At 55.3% G+C, this 19494-nt stretch overlaps 1 protein-coding gene and 1 long non-coding RNA gene across 3 annotated transcripts in view; one reads left to right on the top strand and one right to left on the bottom strand.

Moving 5' to 3' along the window:
• Positions 1-19265, bottom strand: part of UNC5B (unc-5 netrin receptor B) — an 81135-nt gene extending 61870 nt beyond the window's left edge. For both annotated transcript variants that reach the window (XM_047702593.1, XM_047702594.1), the window contains exon 1: positions 18737-19265. In XM_047702593.1, the coding sequence (XP_047558549.1) occupies positions 18737-18815 (79 nt within the window). In that variant the 5' untranslated portion in view covers positions 18816-19265. The remainder of the gene's footprint in view (positions 1-18736) is intronic.
• On the top strand, positions 722-4019 carry LOC125084793 (uncharacterized). Its single transcript, XR_007122704.1, has 3 exons — positions 722-965; positions 3035-3206; positions 3318-4019. It is a non-coding gene; the product is annotated as an uncharacterized LOC125084793 (long non-coding RNA).
• Positions 19266-19494: the final 229 nt, after the last annotated feature.

The raw sequence follows: 19494 nt of genomic DNA, 5'->3' as shown, positions 1-19494 counted from the left end.
AAGGAGGAGCTGAAGGGTAGTACCTTCCCGAAAAACCACCTAATCCAACCCTTTTGATTTACCTTCGGGGAAACTGAGGCCCAGAGAAAGAAGCAGCCTGACTCAAGGTCACAGGCACTCTGATGCCTGAGCCTTGATCTCTTAGCTTTCAGGCCAGCGGAAGAGACAAACAGCACTGGAATAAAAACACTGCAGACCACACTGAGACGTGACGGCGACCTGCCCTCCAGTCCCCCACTGGGCCCAGGCAGCACCCACAGAGATCTTGGCAGGAGCCCGCAGCTCTGCCACTAGAGTCTTTACCCCTCAAGCCTCAGTTCCTCCCTCTGCGCAAGCAAAGTAATCATACCCACGCCAGGAGCGGTTGGGAGGGACGCGTGACGACACCCTGGAAATTGTCAAGTCCTGCACAACTGGGATTTATTTATTGATCTTGATGCTGCATAGGCCGGGGCGAGGATGGGGGAAGAAGGGAGGCAGGACACTGTAGCGGGGGAGGGGCATCTGTCCACGGCCACCGAATCCCTTCCTTATTCCAGCCTCCAAGGCAAGGCTGGAAGCACCTAGCAGGTCAATAGCAAAAGCCTGGGCTCCAGCCACTGAGGACATGTAAATGATGGAGAGAGTGGCACAGTGGGAAAGGGGGCAGGGGAGGGCAGTTGGCAGAGCCGGTAGTGACATCACACTCGCTCCCAGCTCCAAGCCTTCCAGCAGCCGTGAGGTCAGCTGGCAGAGCAGGATACCTCCCCCACCCGTCACACGCTGAGCCAAGAGGAGCATGGCACTGCCAGGGCCGGGGCCGGGTGCCAGCTCGGATTCCCCGGGTTCCTTCTTCCTCCCACCTCCCTGGCCCTGCGGCCGCTTTGCCTCCAGCCCCCCTGACTGCAATCTCCATGCACTTTCTTTCCCGTGAGCACAAAATTGCCGCTTCTCATATAACACATAAGCTGTGGTGTGAACTTCTGGTAAATGAAGATCTTATTTAAAACTGTGTGCTATCAAGGGAGGGGAAGAGACAGGTTCCAACACAGCTCAGCTCTCTTGCCAGGAAAGGGAGGCACTGGACTGTGCACAGAGCCACCAGCAATCCTGGGAAGTCGCTTGGAGAAGGGCCACAGGATCCCGGGCACACCTCTGATGGATTGCCCACAAGGGTCAAACAGAGTTACTCTTCCTTTATCTGCACAGGAAGGGAGGGCAAGGAGGTTCCCCCCGCTGGAGCCTTGGGGTTGCATGTGGAACACGGGGCTTTCCAAGAATCGCAGAACTTGGGACCAGAAAGGCCTTGGAGAGGGTTGAATCCTGGGGCCCTCTACCTTAGCGGCACAGCAGATGACCTGGTGTGCTTTCAAGGCTCCCAGTGCCCAGGTCAGACGCCAAGACCAAGTAAGTCTGGGTGGGATCCCAGGCAGAGGTGATCCCATCATTCAGCCAAGGCTGACAACCACTGAGCTGATCTCTTTTTAACAAGCGCTGTGCATCCGAGAGGTCGAAATTCACAAGCACAGACTTCCTAAGCCGGAACAGCTAGGGATAAAGGCCAGGCATGTGAGTCTTGGAAAAACTCTAGGAGAGCCACATGTACAGCCCTGATTCTTTACTCATCGAGCACCTGTTCATCAAGGGCCCACTCTGTGCCAGGCACTGTTCCAGGCCTTGTGGGTTAGGGTTACTGGGTGAGTGAAATGGCCTGCCTGCATGGAGTTTATAGGCTAGAGTGTAACAGATGAGAAAACAGCCAGCAAGGAACTGGTTGCACAAATAATCATCCCAGCTCATAGAAGGTGCTAGAAGAGAAATAAAAGGGGCAGGGGATCAGGGAAGGGCTCTCTGAGGAAGGGACATCTATGCTAAGATCTGGATGGCAGAAAGGAGCATGGGGTGGGGGACTCGGCGTGGAGGCATTGTCTACTGACACGGGGATGGTGTGCTCCTGCTGCTGTAGGGCCCACTCTCATCAGCCCCTCTGTTGACAGGATCCTGGCTAAACAGGAAGTGGTGGGAAAGAGTTAGTGTTGCAACGGCCCTCTTGGGACATCAGGAAATTCTACAGGTTGATGGGCCAAGGGGGATTTTGGAAAACGTGCAGCTGAAAGCTATAAGGGGGCTCAGAGTTCACTGGTTCAACCCCCATCAGTTAACAGATGGGGCAACTGAGGCTTAGCATGAGGCTGTGATTTACTTGGGGGTGGCATCTCCACTCTGAAAGGGTTACGTGAGACCCCACTATGGAGCTGGTCTGCTGCTCTCAAACCCACTGTCCGCCCCTCCCCTCTTCCCTCCTCCCCAAATACTATTCATTGCTCCCCGTATAAGCGATCTGTGTGTTCCAGCCACGTTCTAAACCTGTGACACACACACATAGGGAGCTTGGGTGGTGAGAAAGTGTGGGCACCCCCCAGTAATTGCTCTGAGGTTAGGGAGGTCCTTCCACCCACACCAGGAAGCCCATCGAAGGCCAGAAGACAGAATGGTGCCAGATAAGGCTGTGGAATTTGGAATTTAGTGGGATCTGGAATTTCCCCTATAGGAAAGCTGGTCCCAGCTGTCCACCCATGGTGAGTGTCTAAGGGAAGGGCATGACATATTCCAGGGAGGGGACGGGTGGCCCAGGTACCCAGAGTCAGAGGCCTGGTGTGGAAGGGAGAGTAGAGGGAAGGCAGAGGGAAGGCAGCTGGCTCTCTCTGGAGCATTTCTGCCCAGACGCAACCTGGGTCCACCAGGTCACTCTATGTGTGAACAGATCACTGAAAGCGTCTGCTGGCCTTGCTCTTGCTCAAGACTGATTTCTGCCTTTGAATGTGGTGGCGTCACTAGGAGGGCTAGAGGCCAGGCTGTGGGGCCACCAGCATCCCAGCCCCAGAACAGGCGCACACCCCTAACACTGAGAGCACTCAGAGCTAAAGGCCTGATAGCTCCTCTCCATCTCCAGCGGAGTTTCCTAGAGGTAAATCCTGGAGGGAAGACTGGGTGCCCTGGAAAGACAATCTAGAACAGCTCTTAATCTTTTCTTAATCTTTCTCAACTATGCCAGGGTGGAGAGGGCCCGGCAAGGGTGAAAACTCAGCCGGCCACAAGCAAATCCCGAGATAACTTGGGTAAGTAAGTCATTCCTCTCTCTCCCCGCTCAGTTTCCCCACCTGTAAAAGGGAAGTCCAGATACTTGCCCTGATGACCTCCAGGGCTGTTCCAAAGCTGAGATTCATGTGTGAGGGTGCTCTTTGCTCCAAGGGCTCCATGCCTGTGAGCAATGGGCAAAACCCTGACATGTGCTGGGCAGGCAAGACAGAAACAGGCCCTCGTGTGCCCCATCACAGCTCTGCCAGGCCGTGGTTTCTGAGAGGCTCTGAAGACCGGCCCTCCCCCATAAGCACTGGGATTCCCTACCAGGAGCCTTGGAAATGAACTCCAGGGCAGTGCGATAGAGATGGTCAAGCACCTGGGAACTTGTTCAGCCGGCTCTGCAGCGGTGATCAGCCCCCCCCCCCCCCGGGCTTCTGGGAGCACTCTGGTCCAGTGGGCTGTGGTGGGAAGGTGGGGAAGACAGCTGACTTCAGGCTTCCAGCAGCCCCTCTCCCTGGAGAGGCCAGACCCCCAGTGGCCTAGCCCTTCTCTCTGCAAACTGCACAAGACCCAGAGCGGAGGCAAAGAAGGATGTTGTCAAGGGTGTAATAAACGACTTATTGACTGGTAAGCAGAGTTCTCAGGGCTGGGAGACCGACCTTCCGGCAATTATACCCTCCACCGCCTGCCCAAAGACCCCTCCCTCTCTGTGGAGGCTCAGGTCTGGCTGAGCCCCTTCCCCCCCAGACCCTGTCCTGACCTATAGGGGCCTGAGGCCTGCAGACAAGGTGCCCCCAGGGCTGCCAATGATCCTCCCCATGCACCCACATGAACGTGCACCCTCTCGGACTGACCCTTAAAATGGTACAGGCTGGAGAGAGAAGACTGACATGCTGGCCGGGACTGGTCTATGGGGGGAAAGCCCAGTTCTGCCTGTTAGCTCTTTACTGAGACCAGGCTGGAGTGGCTGCATTTGACAAGGGTGGTCCAGGGCTCACACGTGCTCACATGCAATCATTCCACAAGTCACTGGTGCGTGGCTGGCTCTCATGGGGATGTCCGGGGAGGTGTATTGGGGGTGTGGGGGGGGAGACCTGGTCCCAGCCTAGGGCATGGATGCAGAATGGGTTTCTGGAAGGAGCACTGAATTTGGAGTCCAGAGACCAGGTAACACCCTGACCAGGCTCCGACAGAAGATTGAATCACTTCACTTCCCTAAGCCCCATAAGACCTTCTTCCCAGAGTCATTACAAGGGCTCCGTGAGACTCAATGCGGGCAAGAGAAGAGGCCAGAGTAGAAGGGTGGCTGGGGCCTCAGAGGGCCTACAACACACCTGGCACACAGATGGAGTGCACATGGATGGGACCCTCTCTAATCAAGGAGAAAGCAAACAGAGCAGCCACCTCAGGGTGTTCGAAAGCTCTAGAAAGAATGGAGGGAGGCGTGTGTGTGTGTGTGTGTGTGTGTGCATGCATCTGTGTGGCAAGGGACTGGAAAAGGAGAATCCAAGGCTTACTGAGGCCCAAAGAGCAACCAGCAGACCCTGCAGGTAAATAATAAAGCCCTTTGCACACACATGAACTGTGACAAGATCCCACTTCCTCTCTGTGAGGCAAGAGGTATGGAATTCATTACTCCCCACCTTACAGAAGAAATCGAGCCCCAGGGTGCTGAAGGCATGTGCTCAGGACCACAGAGAGCCAGGAGTCACAACTGAAGCCTGAGCAGGGCTAGCACTTATGCATCCTGACCTCTCCATCTTCCCTGGGGGCAGCACGGGGAACCTGTCGCCCCGTGAACAGCCCACTGCTTGGACCGGTGAGCAGAGCAGGAGGCGCACGCATAAGGAAGCAGAGAGCATTCCAGCAGCCATGGAAACAGAAAGAGAGGTCCGGATCTAGCCTGGTCTCCCACCTACTCCTCTCTTACGTGAGAGGTAGTGTCCTCTGGATACTATGTTATGCTTCCTTCGTGTGCTGGAATATTCTGGGAGTCCCAGCCCTTGGGTCCCCAGCAATGCCATCATTTCTGATGTGTGCTTGTAGCTGATTAAACTCCTCCTGCAAGGCACAGGGGTGATTTCCAATATTTTGCAACTACAAACAACGTGCATATGTATTTTTGTATTGATAAAGCTGTACCTGAAGGGAAGATCTCTAGAAGTGCTGGTTTTGGACCAAAAAATAGAGTATGTGAGGCGCTGCTATGAAATACTGGCCAACCATCTAGCTGAAGGATTGCACCAAGGAGCGGTTCCACCGGTGACAACTGCAAGTGTGCCTTGCAAGGCTTCCCAGCAGAAGGTGTGGTCCTAACTTTTCATTTTGCCCAGTCTCCTAAAGTGAGAAGTGGTATCTCAGGGTTTGTTTTCATTTGCATTTTTCTAACTCTGAGTTGTAACATTTTTTCATGTGTTTGAGGGTGACCTACATCTTGTTTTGTGAATTGTCTGCCCATGTCTACTTTCTTCCTTTTTCTTTTTACCGGGTTTTTAGCCCTTTGTTCCCCAATATTTTAAAGTGCTTTCTGTATTGGGATGTTAGTTCTTTGTCTGGGGCATGTGTGACAAGTATCCCCTCCTGGCTTTGTCTTTTGACTAGTCTGGGGTGCTTTGTTGTCCAAAAATTTTTAATATTTATGTAATAAATATCAATTTTTTAATTTTATTGCCTCTGGATTCTGAATCATAGTTGGAAAGCCTTTCCCACCCCAGCATTAAGGAGGAATTCACCCACAGTTTCATCTACTACCTACGTCTGGATCTCTAATCCATTTGGAGGTGTTTTCTTTTTTTTCCCCTCTCTCTATGGTGTGAAACGTGAATCAAAGCTTACTTTTTTCCAAATGGCTACCCAGGTGTCCCAGCACTATTCATTTCAAAGTCTGTCTTTGTCCCCGTGGGCCAAGATAGCATCTTTGTCATATACTACATTTCTTTATGCACTTGGGTCTCGTTCTGGAATTTCTATTAGGTTTGACTGGTCTGTCCAACAATTCACACACCCATGCTGCAGTCTTAATTATGGGAGTGCTACAGTAACAGTATGTTTTAACATCTGGTAGGGATAGTTTTATCTCATCATTACCCATTTTTGTGCCTCTAAGTGATTTCTCGTTTAATCACATTGGCGAATGGTTCTAGCACCGTGTTGAAGAGAAGGGATGGTGGGTATCCATGCTTCATTAGTGATCTTAATGGAAAGGCCGTTAGTGTTTGTTTCCCCATTAGACAAAATACTGGCTATAGGACTAGAGTATGTATGTATTTTATCAGGCTTAAAAAAAAAACCCTTAGTTGCTTTTTTTTTTTTTTTTTTGCGCGTTGACACAACAAATGGGTGTTGAATTTTGACCAAGGCTTTTTCAGCATTTATAGAGATTATCACATGATTCTGTTTCCTTAGATTCATTAATCTGGTGCATGATATTAATTTGGCATGTTATTAATGTGAATGGATTTTGAACCAACCTTGCATTCCTAGAATGACCCAGAGTTAGTCATTCTGTGTCATTTTCTTACGGGAAAAAAAAAGAGAGAGAACGGAACTGGGTACCAAGGATGACAGCCAGCATTTATGGAACCCTTTCTCTGTCCTCTACATGCATTATTAACTGATTCAATCCTCAGGATTGAAGCTATGGAAGTGGGCTTTATTATTCTCATTTCCCAGATGAGGAAACGGAGAGCAACAATGCGGAAGTGGCCCGGCCCACATCTTGCAGCTAGCAAAGAAAAAAGACAGGACTGGATCTTGGGTCTTGGCTGTAAGTGGGCAGTGTTATTTGGCTGTACTTAGATATACAAAAAATGCTCACAACCTGATAAAATGTGGTAAGGGGCACGTCTCTGCAGGAAGTGGGGGGAGGTCTATCCTTACTTCCTGGAAGTTTGAGCTGCCCCCTCGTCCCACTCCATTGGAGCCCCACAGAGAAATGGTGCGAGGCGGGGCTGGTGAGCTTGCCGCGGGCCAGGTGCTGTCAGCAAACGGCCTGCGGATGCCCCTGAAGTCTGTGAGGCCAGGCAGCAAGCAGCCCTGCAGGCCTGCCATGTCCCCAACCAACCTCAGCCTTGCTCTGACTTCGCGTTCGTGGCTCAGGCTCTGGATGGTGTAGGAGCAGCTCAGAGAAGGAATACTAATCCGGGGAGGTGTGGGCTGCCAGAGAAGAAAGGGCAGAGAAGGAAACCCTACCCCTCCACTCCCTGCTGGTCCTGCCTGCCCCGTTTTCTAAGAACGGGCAGCCGGCCGAGGGATTATGTAAGTTCTGGTGGGCACGGCAGATGGTGTGCTAGCTGAGACACATCAAAGCCAGCACTGATACTAACCTTCCCTGACGTGCTACCCCGGCCTCCTCTGCTCTGGGGTGTGCAGCATGGAGAAGGGTGGGGAGAGACCCCAGACTCTGTCATCTAGCTCAACAGCCACAACCAGCCAGGCTAGGGGAGAAGCCAGGGCCCACCACCCACCAGGAGGTTCCAGCCAGGGAAACAAATGGTGGGTCCTTCCTGGGTCCTTCCCGTGCCCCCCCACCCCCCAAAACAGCTCTCAGATGAACCACATGGTCCATAGGACAAGAGTCCCTGCTCTGCCCGCCTCCTTCCACCTCAGATCAGCTTCTCAGATTTGGACAACAGTTTCCAAAGTATCTCTCTGGGTGTTATCTGCTTTGGCCCCACCTGCCATGCAGCTTCTTTTTTTTTCCTTTTACTGATGGGTAAACCAAGGCTCAAAGAGGGTGAGTGAGCTCTTGGTCGTACAGAGTTGGCCTTGGAGCTGAAGCTTCCAGATGTCTAGTCCAGTGCTCTTTCCAAATGCATAAGACCATGCAGGCTCCTCCCCTTGCTGTAACCCCAGGTGGGTCACTAAGTCCCCAGAGGGCCCCCCTGAACCTTATGTCTGATATTCCCCACATCAAAAGGGACTACTAGAAAGAAGCAACAACTTGCAGACTAGAAAGAAGCGACTTTGCAGGTGGATTTCTTCCTGGGTAGAAAGAAAAGGAAACCAGCTTTTACTGACCATGCCCCATCTCGTTCAATCTCCCCGACAACCAACTGGGGCTCTTTTTCTTTCTTTTTTTTTTTTTTTTTACAGTGAGGAGGTGCAGTTACTGACCGAGACAGGACTTGAGCCCAGTTATTTCTAGGGCAGACCCTCTTCATTTGAACATATGAGGGTACCAAAGCCCAGAGAGGGAGAGGGAGTACCTTAAGGCCATACAGCAGATTAGCTGTGTAGACAGGATTAGAATCCAGGCTTCCCAATCCGTAGCTCAGGATTCTTTCTGCTGTTGTCTCTTCCGAGTCCACGCACGTGTGTACAGAAGTGGGGTGCACCGGCACAAAAATATGGGGCCAGATCAGATTTGCAGCAGGGGTCACTGTGCCCAGCAGCCCTGGCTGTCCGGCTGCCAGGCAGGAATTCCAACTCAGCCTGTGACAGGGGATCCTGGCAAGAACCAGTGGATGCCCAGCTGGGAGGGTGGTACTGGCCAGGCCTACCGCTGCCTCTGCCAAGGGCCCGAGGGGTTGAATCTCCCAGGGAGGCTCCCTGAATGTTAGCGTCAAACACAGTGCCAAGGAGAACCTGGCTTGGTCAGACCCTGCAGCCAAAACTGCTCCCCTGCACCAAACCCGTCTCCTTCTAAGGAGCTGGTAGCATTTGCTCTGGAGGGCTGAGGGCTGCGGTCAGACCCTGCCTGTGGGCCTTCGAGAAATACCCCCTCAGCCTCCATGCAGTCCCAGGCCCCAGAGCCCACGCGCATGCAATAGGTATTCTCTTGAACCACCACGAGAAGCCAGGCTGGAGCGGAATGATCAATGGGCTTGGGAAGGCAAGGAGAAAAAAAAAACATTTTACAAGGGCCTGGGCAGACGGATGAGACTTGGTTAATTCTTTGTGGCTCCCTTGGACTTAGCAAATAAACTCTCTCACACCCAGGGGCTCTGACCACTGAAGACTGGGCTCTTTCCCCACGTCTGGTACATAGGAAGTGCTCAAAGACATAAGCAGAAGAGAATGCAGAGAGGTAGGCAAAGACAGGGAGGAGGCAAGCAAAGTGACCAGAATCTCCTGATTCTTGGGCTACATCCACAGCCACAAGCCCAAGGCACAGGAGGGGCTGAATCATAGTGAAGAGCGGGGTGAGTAAAGCCTGAATGTGAGTTCTCATTCATCTGTTCTACAAGTGTTTATCAAGCACCTTCTATGCACTGGGGACTGTGCTGGGAGCCAGGGACATGGGAGGGAGCGAAATCAGACCCAGTCCCCTAGCTACCTGGTGTCAGAGTTGCTCTTTCATGACCTACTTGTTCAAGCCCATCCTGCCTCCACCCAGGTCCCCAGGGCCCTGGCTCAGTGACAAGGAAAGGGAAGGGTGGGAGGCTACCCCATGCAGTATTTGTCACCTGGTCCTGGGCCACTGCTTACTCTGTGAGTCTCGCTCTGCCTTGCTGTGTCACAGAATGCCTGAAGGTGGGATGGGGGAAGGAGCTAGGAACAACTTTCCTGGAATTTCTGACTCAATTTCTTGTAAGCTCGGCATCCTCCTTGGGTGCTCAGGCCCCAGGCTGGGCAGGCGGGCGCCTCTGATCGCATTACAGAGCTGCTTGCCTTCAGCTCTGTCTCCTGACTCTGGTAATGCCTCTAGACGCCACTCGAAGCCTCTGGGGGTTGCAGGCTCCTGGGTGATCTCAGTAGCTGTTCTTCCCAGATCTTGGTGATGCCTCCTGGTACCCACCAGCCCTAGGTGAGCCCCAGGGACCAGAACAGGCAGGCAGCCTCCCTCTTCCTGCCCCTCTCCCTGGCTCTCCAGTCAACCCAGAAGCTGCCACTGTCTCCTTGTTCTCCTGCCCAGAGATGGCCACAGAGAAAAAGCAAGGCACAGCCCCCGCCAGGGGTCAGCCAGATCAGGGTGGGGGAGAGGCAGGAAGGAGGGAAGGCAATAGAAGTCAAGAGAACCTTCCCTGTGCCAGGATCACATATGGCATCTCACGGCAAAGCACTGCCCAGTGAAGGGGGCAGGTCACCTCGCAGGTTGGGATCTGTGGGGCACTCAATGAGTGAGTGCTTTTAATCCCAAATGGCTCTTTCCACTGTACCAAGGGACCCCCGGCGCCAGCATTCTTCTTCTACCGGATGATCAGGTACAAGTCAGTGCTGAATTAGCAATTTGTCTCCTGGGTGGGTGAGCCAGATGCTCCCAGCTCCAGCCCCTCACAAACATAACCCCTATTAGGATGCCCTCTCTGCCTCCCCAAACTCTGCTCATCCTTTGAAGGCCAAGCAACATGCTGCCTTCTACAGGAAGCCCTCCCTGACCAGCCCCATAGGCCCACAGGAGGCTTCTCTCAACAGCCTCAGTGCTTCCTGCTATACCACGTAACACGTGGCATCAGTAGAAATGATGCTGAGGAGGACGGTGAATGCTACGAGCACCCGAGGATGTGCCACTCTTGCGTGTATTACCTCATTCTTCCCTACACCAATCGGATGCATTGTGTGTATTACCTCATTCTTCCCTATAGCAATCAGATGCAAGCGGCATTATCAGCAGTCCCATGCTACAAATGAGAAAACAGAAGCTCAGGGAGGGTAGGCAACTAGGCCACGTAGCCAGATGGGGCCCCAGCCAGGATTTGGCCCACGTGGTCCGACAGCACCGCCTGCCCTCCGAGCACCGCAGTGGATCCCTCCCAGGCCACCTGGGAGCAAGCTCCTCCCCGCCACACAGTCTTCCTCACTCTCGCATCTCAGCAGCATGCTCCGGGCACAGGGCTTGCCCGGGCCCCAAGAAGCAACTCGAGTCAGTTCAAGGGTTAGGCCTCTGCGCTGTCCCCCTTCGACTACAGAGCCCAGGGCTAGCTCAGATTGAAAGAACATATGCACATGCACTGAGTTCCAGGGCTTGGGCTGGTGTCCCACCAGGATGTGGGGACAGGATCCTTCCTTCCCCACCCGCAAGATCAGCCACCCTCCACCCCTACAAAATGAAATGGTGAAGGTCTTGGTAGGTCTGAAAGTGTGTTCCCCCATCCTCTCCACAGCGCCCTCCCCCAGCCTTGGTGGGGGAGGGGAGTAAGTGCCTTGTCTCATGAAGACTCAGGCTGTCTCTGCCAGCGGGGTCCTTCTCTGCCCCTGGGCCCTGCTTGGCTTCCAGGGCTCTTGGCCTCTGAGGCAGAAGATGCTTATAGAGCAGGAAAATGGGACTGAAGTCCGGAGGGGTGATTTATGGCTTCAGAGAGAGAGACCCAGGGCCACATAATGTTCACAAGGGCATTCCAGTCGATATATTGACTTTCTAGAGGGGCCTCTGTAAACACAAGTGGTTCTGAGCCTCAGCTACTACCTCTCTCTCGCTGGCTGTGGGGGCCTCTGGAGAGGGAACTAGACAAAAACAAACAAGCAAACAAAAAATAACCCAAAACATCCAGAAATAAACCCCAAGGCCCCCAAAGGTCATCCTTCCACCTTTCCCCACCCCAAACTTCCAGAAGGGGAGACTAACCAGGTCCCGGAGAGGAAAAGGCAGCTGTCAGCAAATACTAGAGTCTCCTAACTCCTGGGCCAGGAGCTGCTGGGCCTCCAGGCCCAGAGCCTCCCTCCTCTCTCCTCCCCTCCCGCCCCTCAAGGAAGCCAACTCTGGCATCACAGGGCCATCTCCGTGCCAGGGCTTTATCATAATCAGGTCATGTGCTCCTTAAAACAACCCCATGAGGATGGCATTACTACCCCCACTCTACAGATGAGGCAAGTGAGGCATGGCACAGTTAGGTGAGCGGTCAAGGCCACAGTTAGGAGGTGGTGATGCTGGAAGGCTATGTTAACCTGCTCGAAATCCCAGTCGGCCCTGCTGCACACCCTCCATGCCTGCAGCTGAGGCCTTGGAGAGGGGCCTCTGTGAGGAGGGGTGGTGGAGGAGGGCTGCGGGCTCCTATAGGGGGTAATGACAAACAAACTGTCCCCCTCGGATTGGCTCGCAGAAGCTGTTGGGCCCAGGGTTCTGTCCTTCCCTCTGTGTCCACTCTGGTGGGGGCATGGCAGAAGACATAGGAGGACACCACTCCGAAGTCCCGCCCACAGCGTAATGCCTACTAGTGTGTGAAAAGTATTTTCCGGGCTCACTCCATCTTCAAGAGTCACAAGGAGAGAGTCAGAGAATAAGATAGCTTTTCCTTTCCAGCTTCCACCCCAGGTCCCAGCCTGTAGTCAGATGAGTTCCCCAAGATGCACCCCTTCAGATGAGTCTGAAAGCCCCAGGAGTGGAAATGTGACCAAGGGCTGCCTCACCAAGGACTGGGCTTGCCCAGGTTGGTGGCTGAGCAGAGGCCAACAGGGCCCATTTTCTGAGAGTGGAAGAGGCCTGGGGCCGGGCATCCCTGCCCAGGTACCCTTAGCTAGCTAACCCAGCCCTGTCTTTTCAGGGCAGGCTCTTAGAAACACCTGAAAAAGAGAGAGTCAAGGTCTGGCTCCCATCACCCCTTCCAGGAAGCCCCAAGGCTAAGAAAGCTCACTCTTGACTGTGTTCCCCCACACATACGGACACTTCCCTCACTTGGCATCTGAGACTCTCCGAAGGTCATCCCGGTTTTGGAGTGGACATCAGCATCCAGCATAGTGACCACCTTGAGGGTTAGGGCCAAGGCTGCTCTGGCTCTGACTGGGTCCCAGGTCAGCTTCCTAAATAGGTAACCTCCTCCCTGGTGGGGTTCTTATAAGGACCAAGTGAGGTCCCATCTATAAGAGGGTTTTACAAACCAAGGCAGTATGTACCAGCAGTGGGGCTGGCACTTTCCTAGATCTCCCTGGTCCACACTGGCACATCTTTTATCCTAGTGCTAAGGATGGGAGACAGTGTAGGCAGAGGTGGGAAAGCAGAGGGATTCTTGGTGAGCAAGGAAGTGGTAAGGATAGTGGAGTAGGGCTCTCGAGTGTGTCCATGTGCACACGTGTCCACTTTCAATTGCTTCCACTGAGAGTCCCAGCCCCAGCCATACCTGCTTACTTTGCTTTCCATAAGAGATGCCACTTGCTCAAGCTCTGCCTGCCTCTTCTCTAGCAAATTCCAGAGGAGACCCCATTGCCTCTAGAGGGCTGCAGCATCTCCCTGACCCAGGTCAGAGAGCTGATTTCCAATCCCTCAGTGCCACCGCTGTTCTTGGTAAGCTGGAGGCCAGCTGCAGGTGACCCGAGGACCCAGACCCTTGTCCTGGGGGCCATCAATCGAGCTCCTGGACTGGCTTTAGGACCTATATATGGCTGACCTTACTCCCTCTGGGGCAGCAGGACCTACCTGTCCTATCTGCCCTCAGGGGAGGTGGGGGCACTACCACAAGGACACCTGGCCTCTGCCCTCCCAACTCCAGAACCTGGCACTTGGACCAAATCCTGCCCACAACTCCCAGTGCGGAGCAAAGTAAGGTCTCCTTAGTGCTGAAGGGCAGATGGCCTGGGTCCCATCCGGAAGAGACAGCCCCAACAGAATACAATGGATGAAGCGTCTCATGCCTGGTGGTGACTCACTGTCCCCATGCCACACATACCTATTTATACACAAACACACCACAGCTGTGCCCATATGCACATGCACACACCCCCACACACCCAAACACACGTAGCCACCTACCTCACACATACCCATTATACAAAAGGCACAACCCTTGCGACATACCTATTCACTGTCCTGCACCTTCACCTCATAGCCTAACATGCCAGTGCAACACCACACCTACCATCACTGCCCACCCCGCTAATACACATTCTCACCACCCACCCCTCCTGCCCAGCAACAGGCATACTCCTTAATACACACTTTCACACCCATAGCCTGCCTTCCCTGAGAACCCGGCCACGCGGCGCGGGGAAAGTTGTGAGGTGCGGGCGTAGGCAGGGGGGGGGGCGGGGGGGGGCACCTGTTCTGGGAGGTGAGGACGGAGGCGCCTAGGCTGGGCGCCTCGGTGTTGGCACTCCCGGGGAACTCTGCAGAGGAGGGGAGGGGATGCAGGGAGAGAGGGAGGAGAAGAGCTGGGCGCGGAGGAGGGCAGTGGGGAGGAGAGAGGGGGTGCTGGGGGGCGCAGGGAGGAGGAGCGGGGGCACGCAGACAGCCATCTCAGGTAAGCGCTCATCACTGTGGGGCCGCGCGGCTGGCGAGGGTCAGTTCGGGCGCTCCCCGCACCCCACAGCTTTCGGAAAGAAGGGACGGGGAACAAAAGGGGTGAGGGAGCGGGGACGCGGCCGATTTGTGCGCGCACTTCAGCCAGTGTTTTCGCGGCCATTAGCGAGGAAAAAAAGCCCCTGCTCGGAGAGGAAGGGGCGCCGCGAGACCGGCCGGTGGGGGCGCAGCGGCAGCGAAGGCGCGGGGCCAAGTGCCAATGCCGCGCGCCCGCCCGCCCAGCTAACAGCCGGGACCCGAGGCCAGCTGCGGGACGCCCGGCTCCCCAAAGTGAATGTCGGGATCCGGACACATCCCCCCAGGCGGCCGGGCCCATGGCGGGGCGGGAGGGGCGCACCAGCCCCAACTCCGGAAGCAAATCAAAGGGGGCCTTGCACCGATTCCCTCCACCTTCTCCTCCTATTATTCTAGTTACAGTATTTTAAATTTCCCTTTAAAAAAATAAAGACAAGAAACAGAAAAGCCCAGAAGGCACTTGTTTGGTTTCATTTTGGCTTCACAGCTTTAATGACTCCATTTGTGGAAGCTGTTGAGGAAACTGGTGAGGAGGAGAAGGAAGAGGAGGCCAGGAGAGGCACAGGCTGTGGCCTAGGATGCCCTGCTCCCCTCCCTTCTCCCCAGGGGAGCCACCCAACCAAGGGGGCAGGGTCTCTCTGTTCCGCAGTCCCAGTCCCAACTGGCGACCCTGTCTCTCTCCCTTCCCTGCAGGCATCAGGTGGGCTCCAAGGTGTCTCCTTGGCACCCTAACCCCAGGGTTCAGGGTCAAAAGAACATGCTTGGGGCGGGGGCGGTGCTCCAGGAATCACCAACCTTACTCTCTTGGAAGGAGGGGGTCCTTCTCTACCCTCATCCTCAAAGTCCTAGGCAGTCCACACCCTCCTTAGAAGACAGTGGTGAGGAGGGGAAGGGGAGAGGGGAAGATCTCATCTTAAGCCTAACAGCCAGAAACTCAACAACATGGGTGGGGAGGAGATGGGCTCCCCAAAGCTTCAAAATAAAAAGTAAAAATACATTCTGCTCCATCTACACATATGAAGGCAGACCTTTAAAGTGTAGAACCAGGTAGTTCTGCAGCCCAAGGGAGCTTGGCTTGTGGTTTATCTCACCTGGGGCAGATCAGGACCAGACGTGGAGCCAACCTTTGGGCAGTTGGCTAGTCTCGGGCCTGACCTCCGACCTCTGTGGCTGGGCCCTGTTCCACCTGTCTGGGGTCCTGGTTCCTGACTCCACCTCTTCCCCCCATCCTGCTACAAGTCCCAGTCTGACCTAACTACCAAACAAACCTTATCTTTAGCTGCCTGCTTTCCCTCAGGGCCTCCATTGGGCAGCTCAGTACCAGACACCCCCCCCCCCCCCCACCGCTGGCCAGTGGGCAGCCTAGCAGTAGAAAGGAGTCAGAAGCAGCCTGAGGTTTTCGAGGCCTGAGTTCAGATCCTAGATCTATCCCTGAGTCCCCAAGTAACCCCCATGCATGTCAGGGCCTGTCCCAAGCTTCAGCAGTTAAATAAAGGGGTTGGAAAGGGGAATTGTTTTGTCCTCTGGAATTCCCAGTTGGGGGTGGGGTGGGAGTGGAGGAAGGAGAGAAATTACCTCCGAAATTTCTCCCCTATAGTGATACTTTCACTTTAATGAGAAAGCACATTAAGACACTCTTGATTTTCCATTTGTTTGAGATGGGTGTTTGCTCTAGTCTCCCTCTGGAGACTCTGATGGGCCACCATCTGACACCTACACCCACACACATGCACACCCACACACATGCACACACCTGCACACACAGCAGAGACACTGGGAAAACTCTGGTTTTAATTACAGCTTAAAAAAGAAGTGTTATCATGATACCGCGATCCCTTCTCAACCATCCCAGTCAGAGGCCAAGGCAAGACTCTTTAAAAACTCCAGGAAAGGCTAAGGGGTGAGGTGAGAGGAGATCCTCGGGGCTGACCCAGGCTTTTGAAGTGGCCTCTGCTGGCCAGTCACTTGCTGACACCTCCTTCTAAGGGTCTGGGGTTTTATGGTTCCAGATTTGATTTTTCCACCATCAAACTTTAGGGCTTAAAAATCCTTGAGGCTGTAAAGGGGGCTCATCCCCATACCTACCAGGGAAGGGGCTGAGATAAATGAGACAGAAGTGCTTGCCACCTGACCTGAGGGGAGCCTGCACACCCCCAGAAGGGGTCCCCCTCTGTGGAGACAGCCTTGTCTCCCTCAGCTTTACAGCAGCCTCAAGGCGGAGGTGGATGGGGTCACGAGCAGGAGTCCAGGGTGACCTGAACCAGCCTGGCTGTTAGAGAGGAGCAGCCCCGCATGCAAGTCCGCAATCTGTAGTCAAATGAAGGCGAGATTTGAGGAAAGTCAACACTCTGGCCTTGGTTTTCCCCATCCGTGAAATGGGGAAAAGACCAAGAACCAAATTACCAGACCCAAAGAACGTTCTGAAAGATGTTCTGTGCCTGTGGCATTCGAGAGGCGGGCTGCGTTGGAGGAAGGGGCATGCTCATGCTCTCCCTCCTGAAGGCACATTTCTAAGGGCTTCACATTCTGGGCAGAGGGAAGACTGCACAGTGACCCCACCACTTGGCCCCTCTCTAGGCTGGTGGGCAGGCAGCCCCTGCCGTGCTAAGTAATGAGCACAATTCCAACACTGGTTCTGCTCACTAGTGAGAAATCAAAGCCCGGTATTAGAGGCCATTTCTGGCTGGGCTCCGTTTGTGCCCAAATCCATCAAAGCCATGGGCCTGGGGTTTCCTCTGGGGAAGGTGGGGGCTGGATGCTTTGTTAAGCAGGAAAGGCAGGCCACTCCCCAGCTGAACCCGGCTCTGGGAGAACTCTAGGCCAACTAGTCTTGTCTTTTTCCTGCCCAGCAGAGGCCCACCCCCTACCCTCAGTAACCTCAGTATTTATTCCTGATCCCATTGCCAGGCTGGTTCTAAAACAGTTTCCCAAGTGCCCTTTACAGAGACTTCACCCTACCCTTCAATCACCCCCCCAAACACCCTCAAACCAGAAACCAACACCCCAGCCCAGCAACTCCCACATTCAACTGCACTCTTTAAAACAAGGTTGGTCATTCAGCAGCTTTCCCCCTCCCCCATCATTACCTTCCAACTTCAAAACGCTGCTTTAAATACCAGAGTCTGCCCAAATCCTAATTAACTTGGATCAAATGATTGTGTCGTAACTTTACAACAGAGGGCTGGAAAAAAAAAAAGTGGAGGCTGTACGAAAACCAAGCCCTCGCTCCTAGGCCGTGGGAATCATTAATTCCAGAATGAGGAATCTTGGGCTATTGGGGTGTACGTGGGGCGGCGGGTGGGGCGGGGCTGATGCCAACATCCCAGCGGAAGGTGGCGGGGGAGGGCTGCGTCACCTCGTCTACTTTCTGCGCCAGCTTTCCTGCCCCATTCTCAGCCTCAACTCAGAGGACTCCGTGCAGGACGCCCCCCTCCGCACCCCACCTTGCCCGGTCCAAGGAGCTCAGGTGTCCAGCGGCCGCAGCCAGCCCACCTGCAGGTACCAAAGAGATGCTGGCTCGCCTAGAAACGCAGTCCAGTCAGCGACGCGGGGCCCAGCAACAGACAAGAGAAAGGTGTACACAACCAGGGCGAGGTGGTGGTGGTGGTGGTGGTGGTGGTGGTGGTGATGGGGACTTTATTTTAGGAGCCCACCAATCCCCTTAAGGCATTTTGCAGGCCCACAGTAGGCAAGCGCATCTTGTCCGCTTGTCCACTCCCCGGACGGGGGAGAATGTCAGTGACCCATTTAAAAGGAAACTTGGCAGGATCACTATGTACTCCCCCCGACCCAACACACACACACACACACACCCCAGAAAAAATCCTTCTAGACCTTCGGATCCTGCGGTCGCGGGGAAAGCTGTATGAGCAGTATTCAGCCCTTCCCCCTTCTATAGCCAAAGCCCTTCAAGCCGGCCTCCCCGGGCTAGCGGAGCAGACCCGCGCTTCCCCTGCTCCGCAGGTCTCCTGCTCCTTCCCGTCTGCGGATTCCGGGGGGGTGCAGCGCGTAGGAGCTTGGAAGAGCCGGGAACCAGGACTAGGAAGTTGCCGGCGAAAAGCAAGCAAGCGCACACCTGGCCCGAGCAGCAATAGTCTTTTCTTTTTTTTTTTTTTTTTTTTTTTTTTTTTTTTTTTGCTGCCGCGGTGCGCGGGGAGCCCGGGGTCCCTGGAGCCAGTCCTCCGGGAGGAGCAGACCCAGACTCGGACACCCATTCCAAGGAAAAGAATCGATCCCTTCTAGGAGAGGGGCAGGGGCGGAGCAAGAAGCTTACTCTGAACCACCTGGCCCGCGCCCCCCCCCCCGCCACCCCGCGAGGTGGCTGCGCCATCTCCCACTTTGGTGGGGCGGAGAAATCTACCTTTTAACTTGGGTGCCCTTGCGCTTTCCAAGTACACACCGACGCGGTGATGGACCACTTCAACTTCGGGAAAGATTGGGGCGCAAAGGTCCCCTAAACCCCCGCCCCCATGCCCGATCGTTCCCTACCTGCTTGGCTCAGCCTCGGGTCCCAGCAGAGCAGCAGCGCCAGCAGCAGCGCACCCCGCGCTCCACTCCGGGCCCACATGCTCCCGCGGCCAGGCTCGGGCGCTTCTCCCCCGGGGCTCTCTCCCTGGCCCCAGCCTCGCCGCCGCCGTCTCCGCCGCCGCCGCCTCCTCCTCGCCGTCCTCCCCGGCGCCCGGCCGCGCCAGCCCGTGCCCTCCGTGGGGGCAGCGGCAGCCAACGCTGCGCAGAGGGCTGCCCGGCGCTAGGAGCGCAATGGGTGCCCAGAGCCCGCTCTCCAGCCAGCTCCGGCGCGCCCCTCTCTGCGCTCCTCAGGTTCTGGGGCTCCGAGCGCTTCCCGGGCTCCCGCGCCCTGGCTTCGAAGTTTCGCGACGGAAGGTTAGTGCACTCAGCGGCCCTCGCAGCGGCAGGCACCGCGCCGTCACAACCCCGGCGCGCGCCTCTCTGCGCCGCGTCGCTGCCCGGGGCTCAGGAGCCCTCTCCAGCCCCCGCCGCCAGCCACAATGCCGAGCGCTGCCGCTCGCTCGCTCTAGTCAGTCAGCGAACGGACGCGGACGGCGCGCTGCCGGGGCGGGGCCTGGGCGGGCGAGGGCGGGGCCGGCAGGGGGCCCCCGGAGGGGGGAAACCGACGGCCACCTGGGCGCCGCCTCTGCTCGAGCCGGTTGGGGGGGCCTTTCGGGGGGGGGGGGGGGTCTTCGCCAGACGCTGGGCCTGGCGTGTTGGAAAACCCGGCCACTGGAACA

Source organism: Lutra lutra, chromosome 14 (genome assembly GCF_902655055.1).
Source record: "Lutra lutra chromosome 14, mLutLut1.2, whole genome shotgun sequence".
In the NCBI taxonomy this organism is placed as follows: domain Eukaryota; kingdom Metazoa; phylum Chordata; class Mammalia; order Carnivora; family Mustelidae; genus Lutra; species Lutra lutra.
Note: the sequence above shows the minus strand (reverse complement) of the source record. Positions and strands in the feature narration are given on the sequence as shown.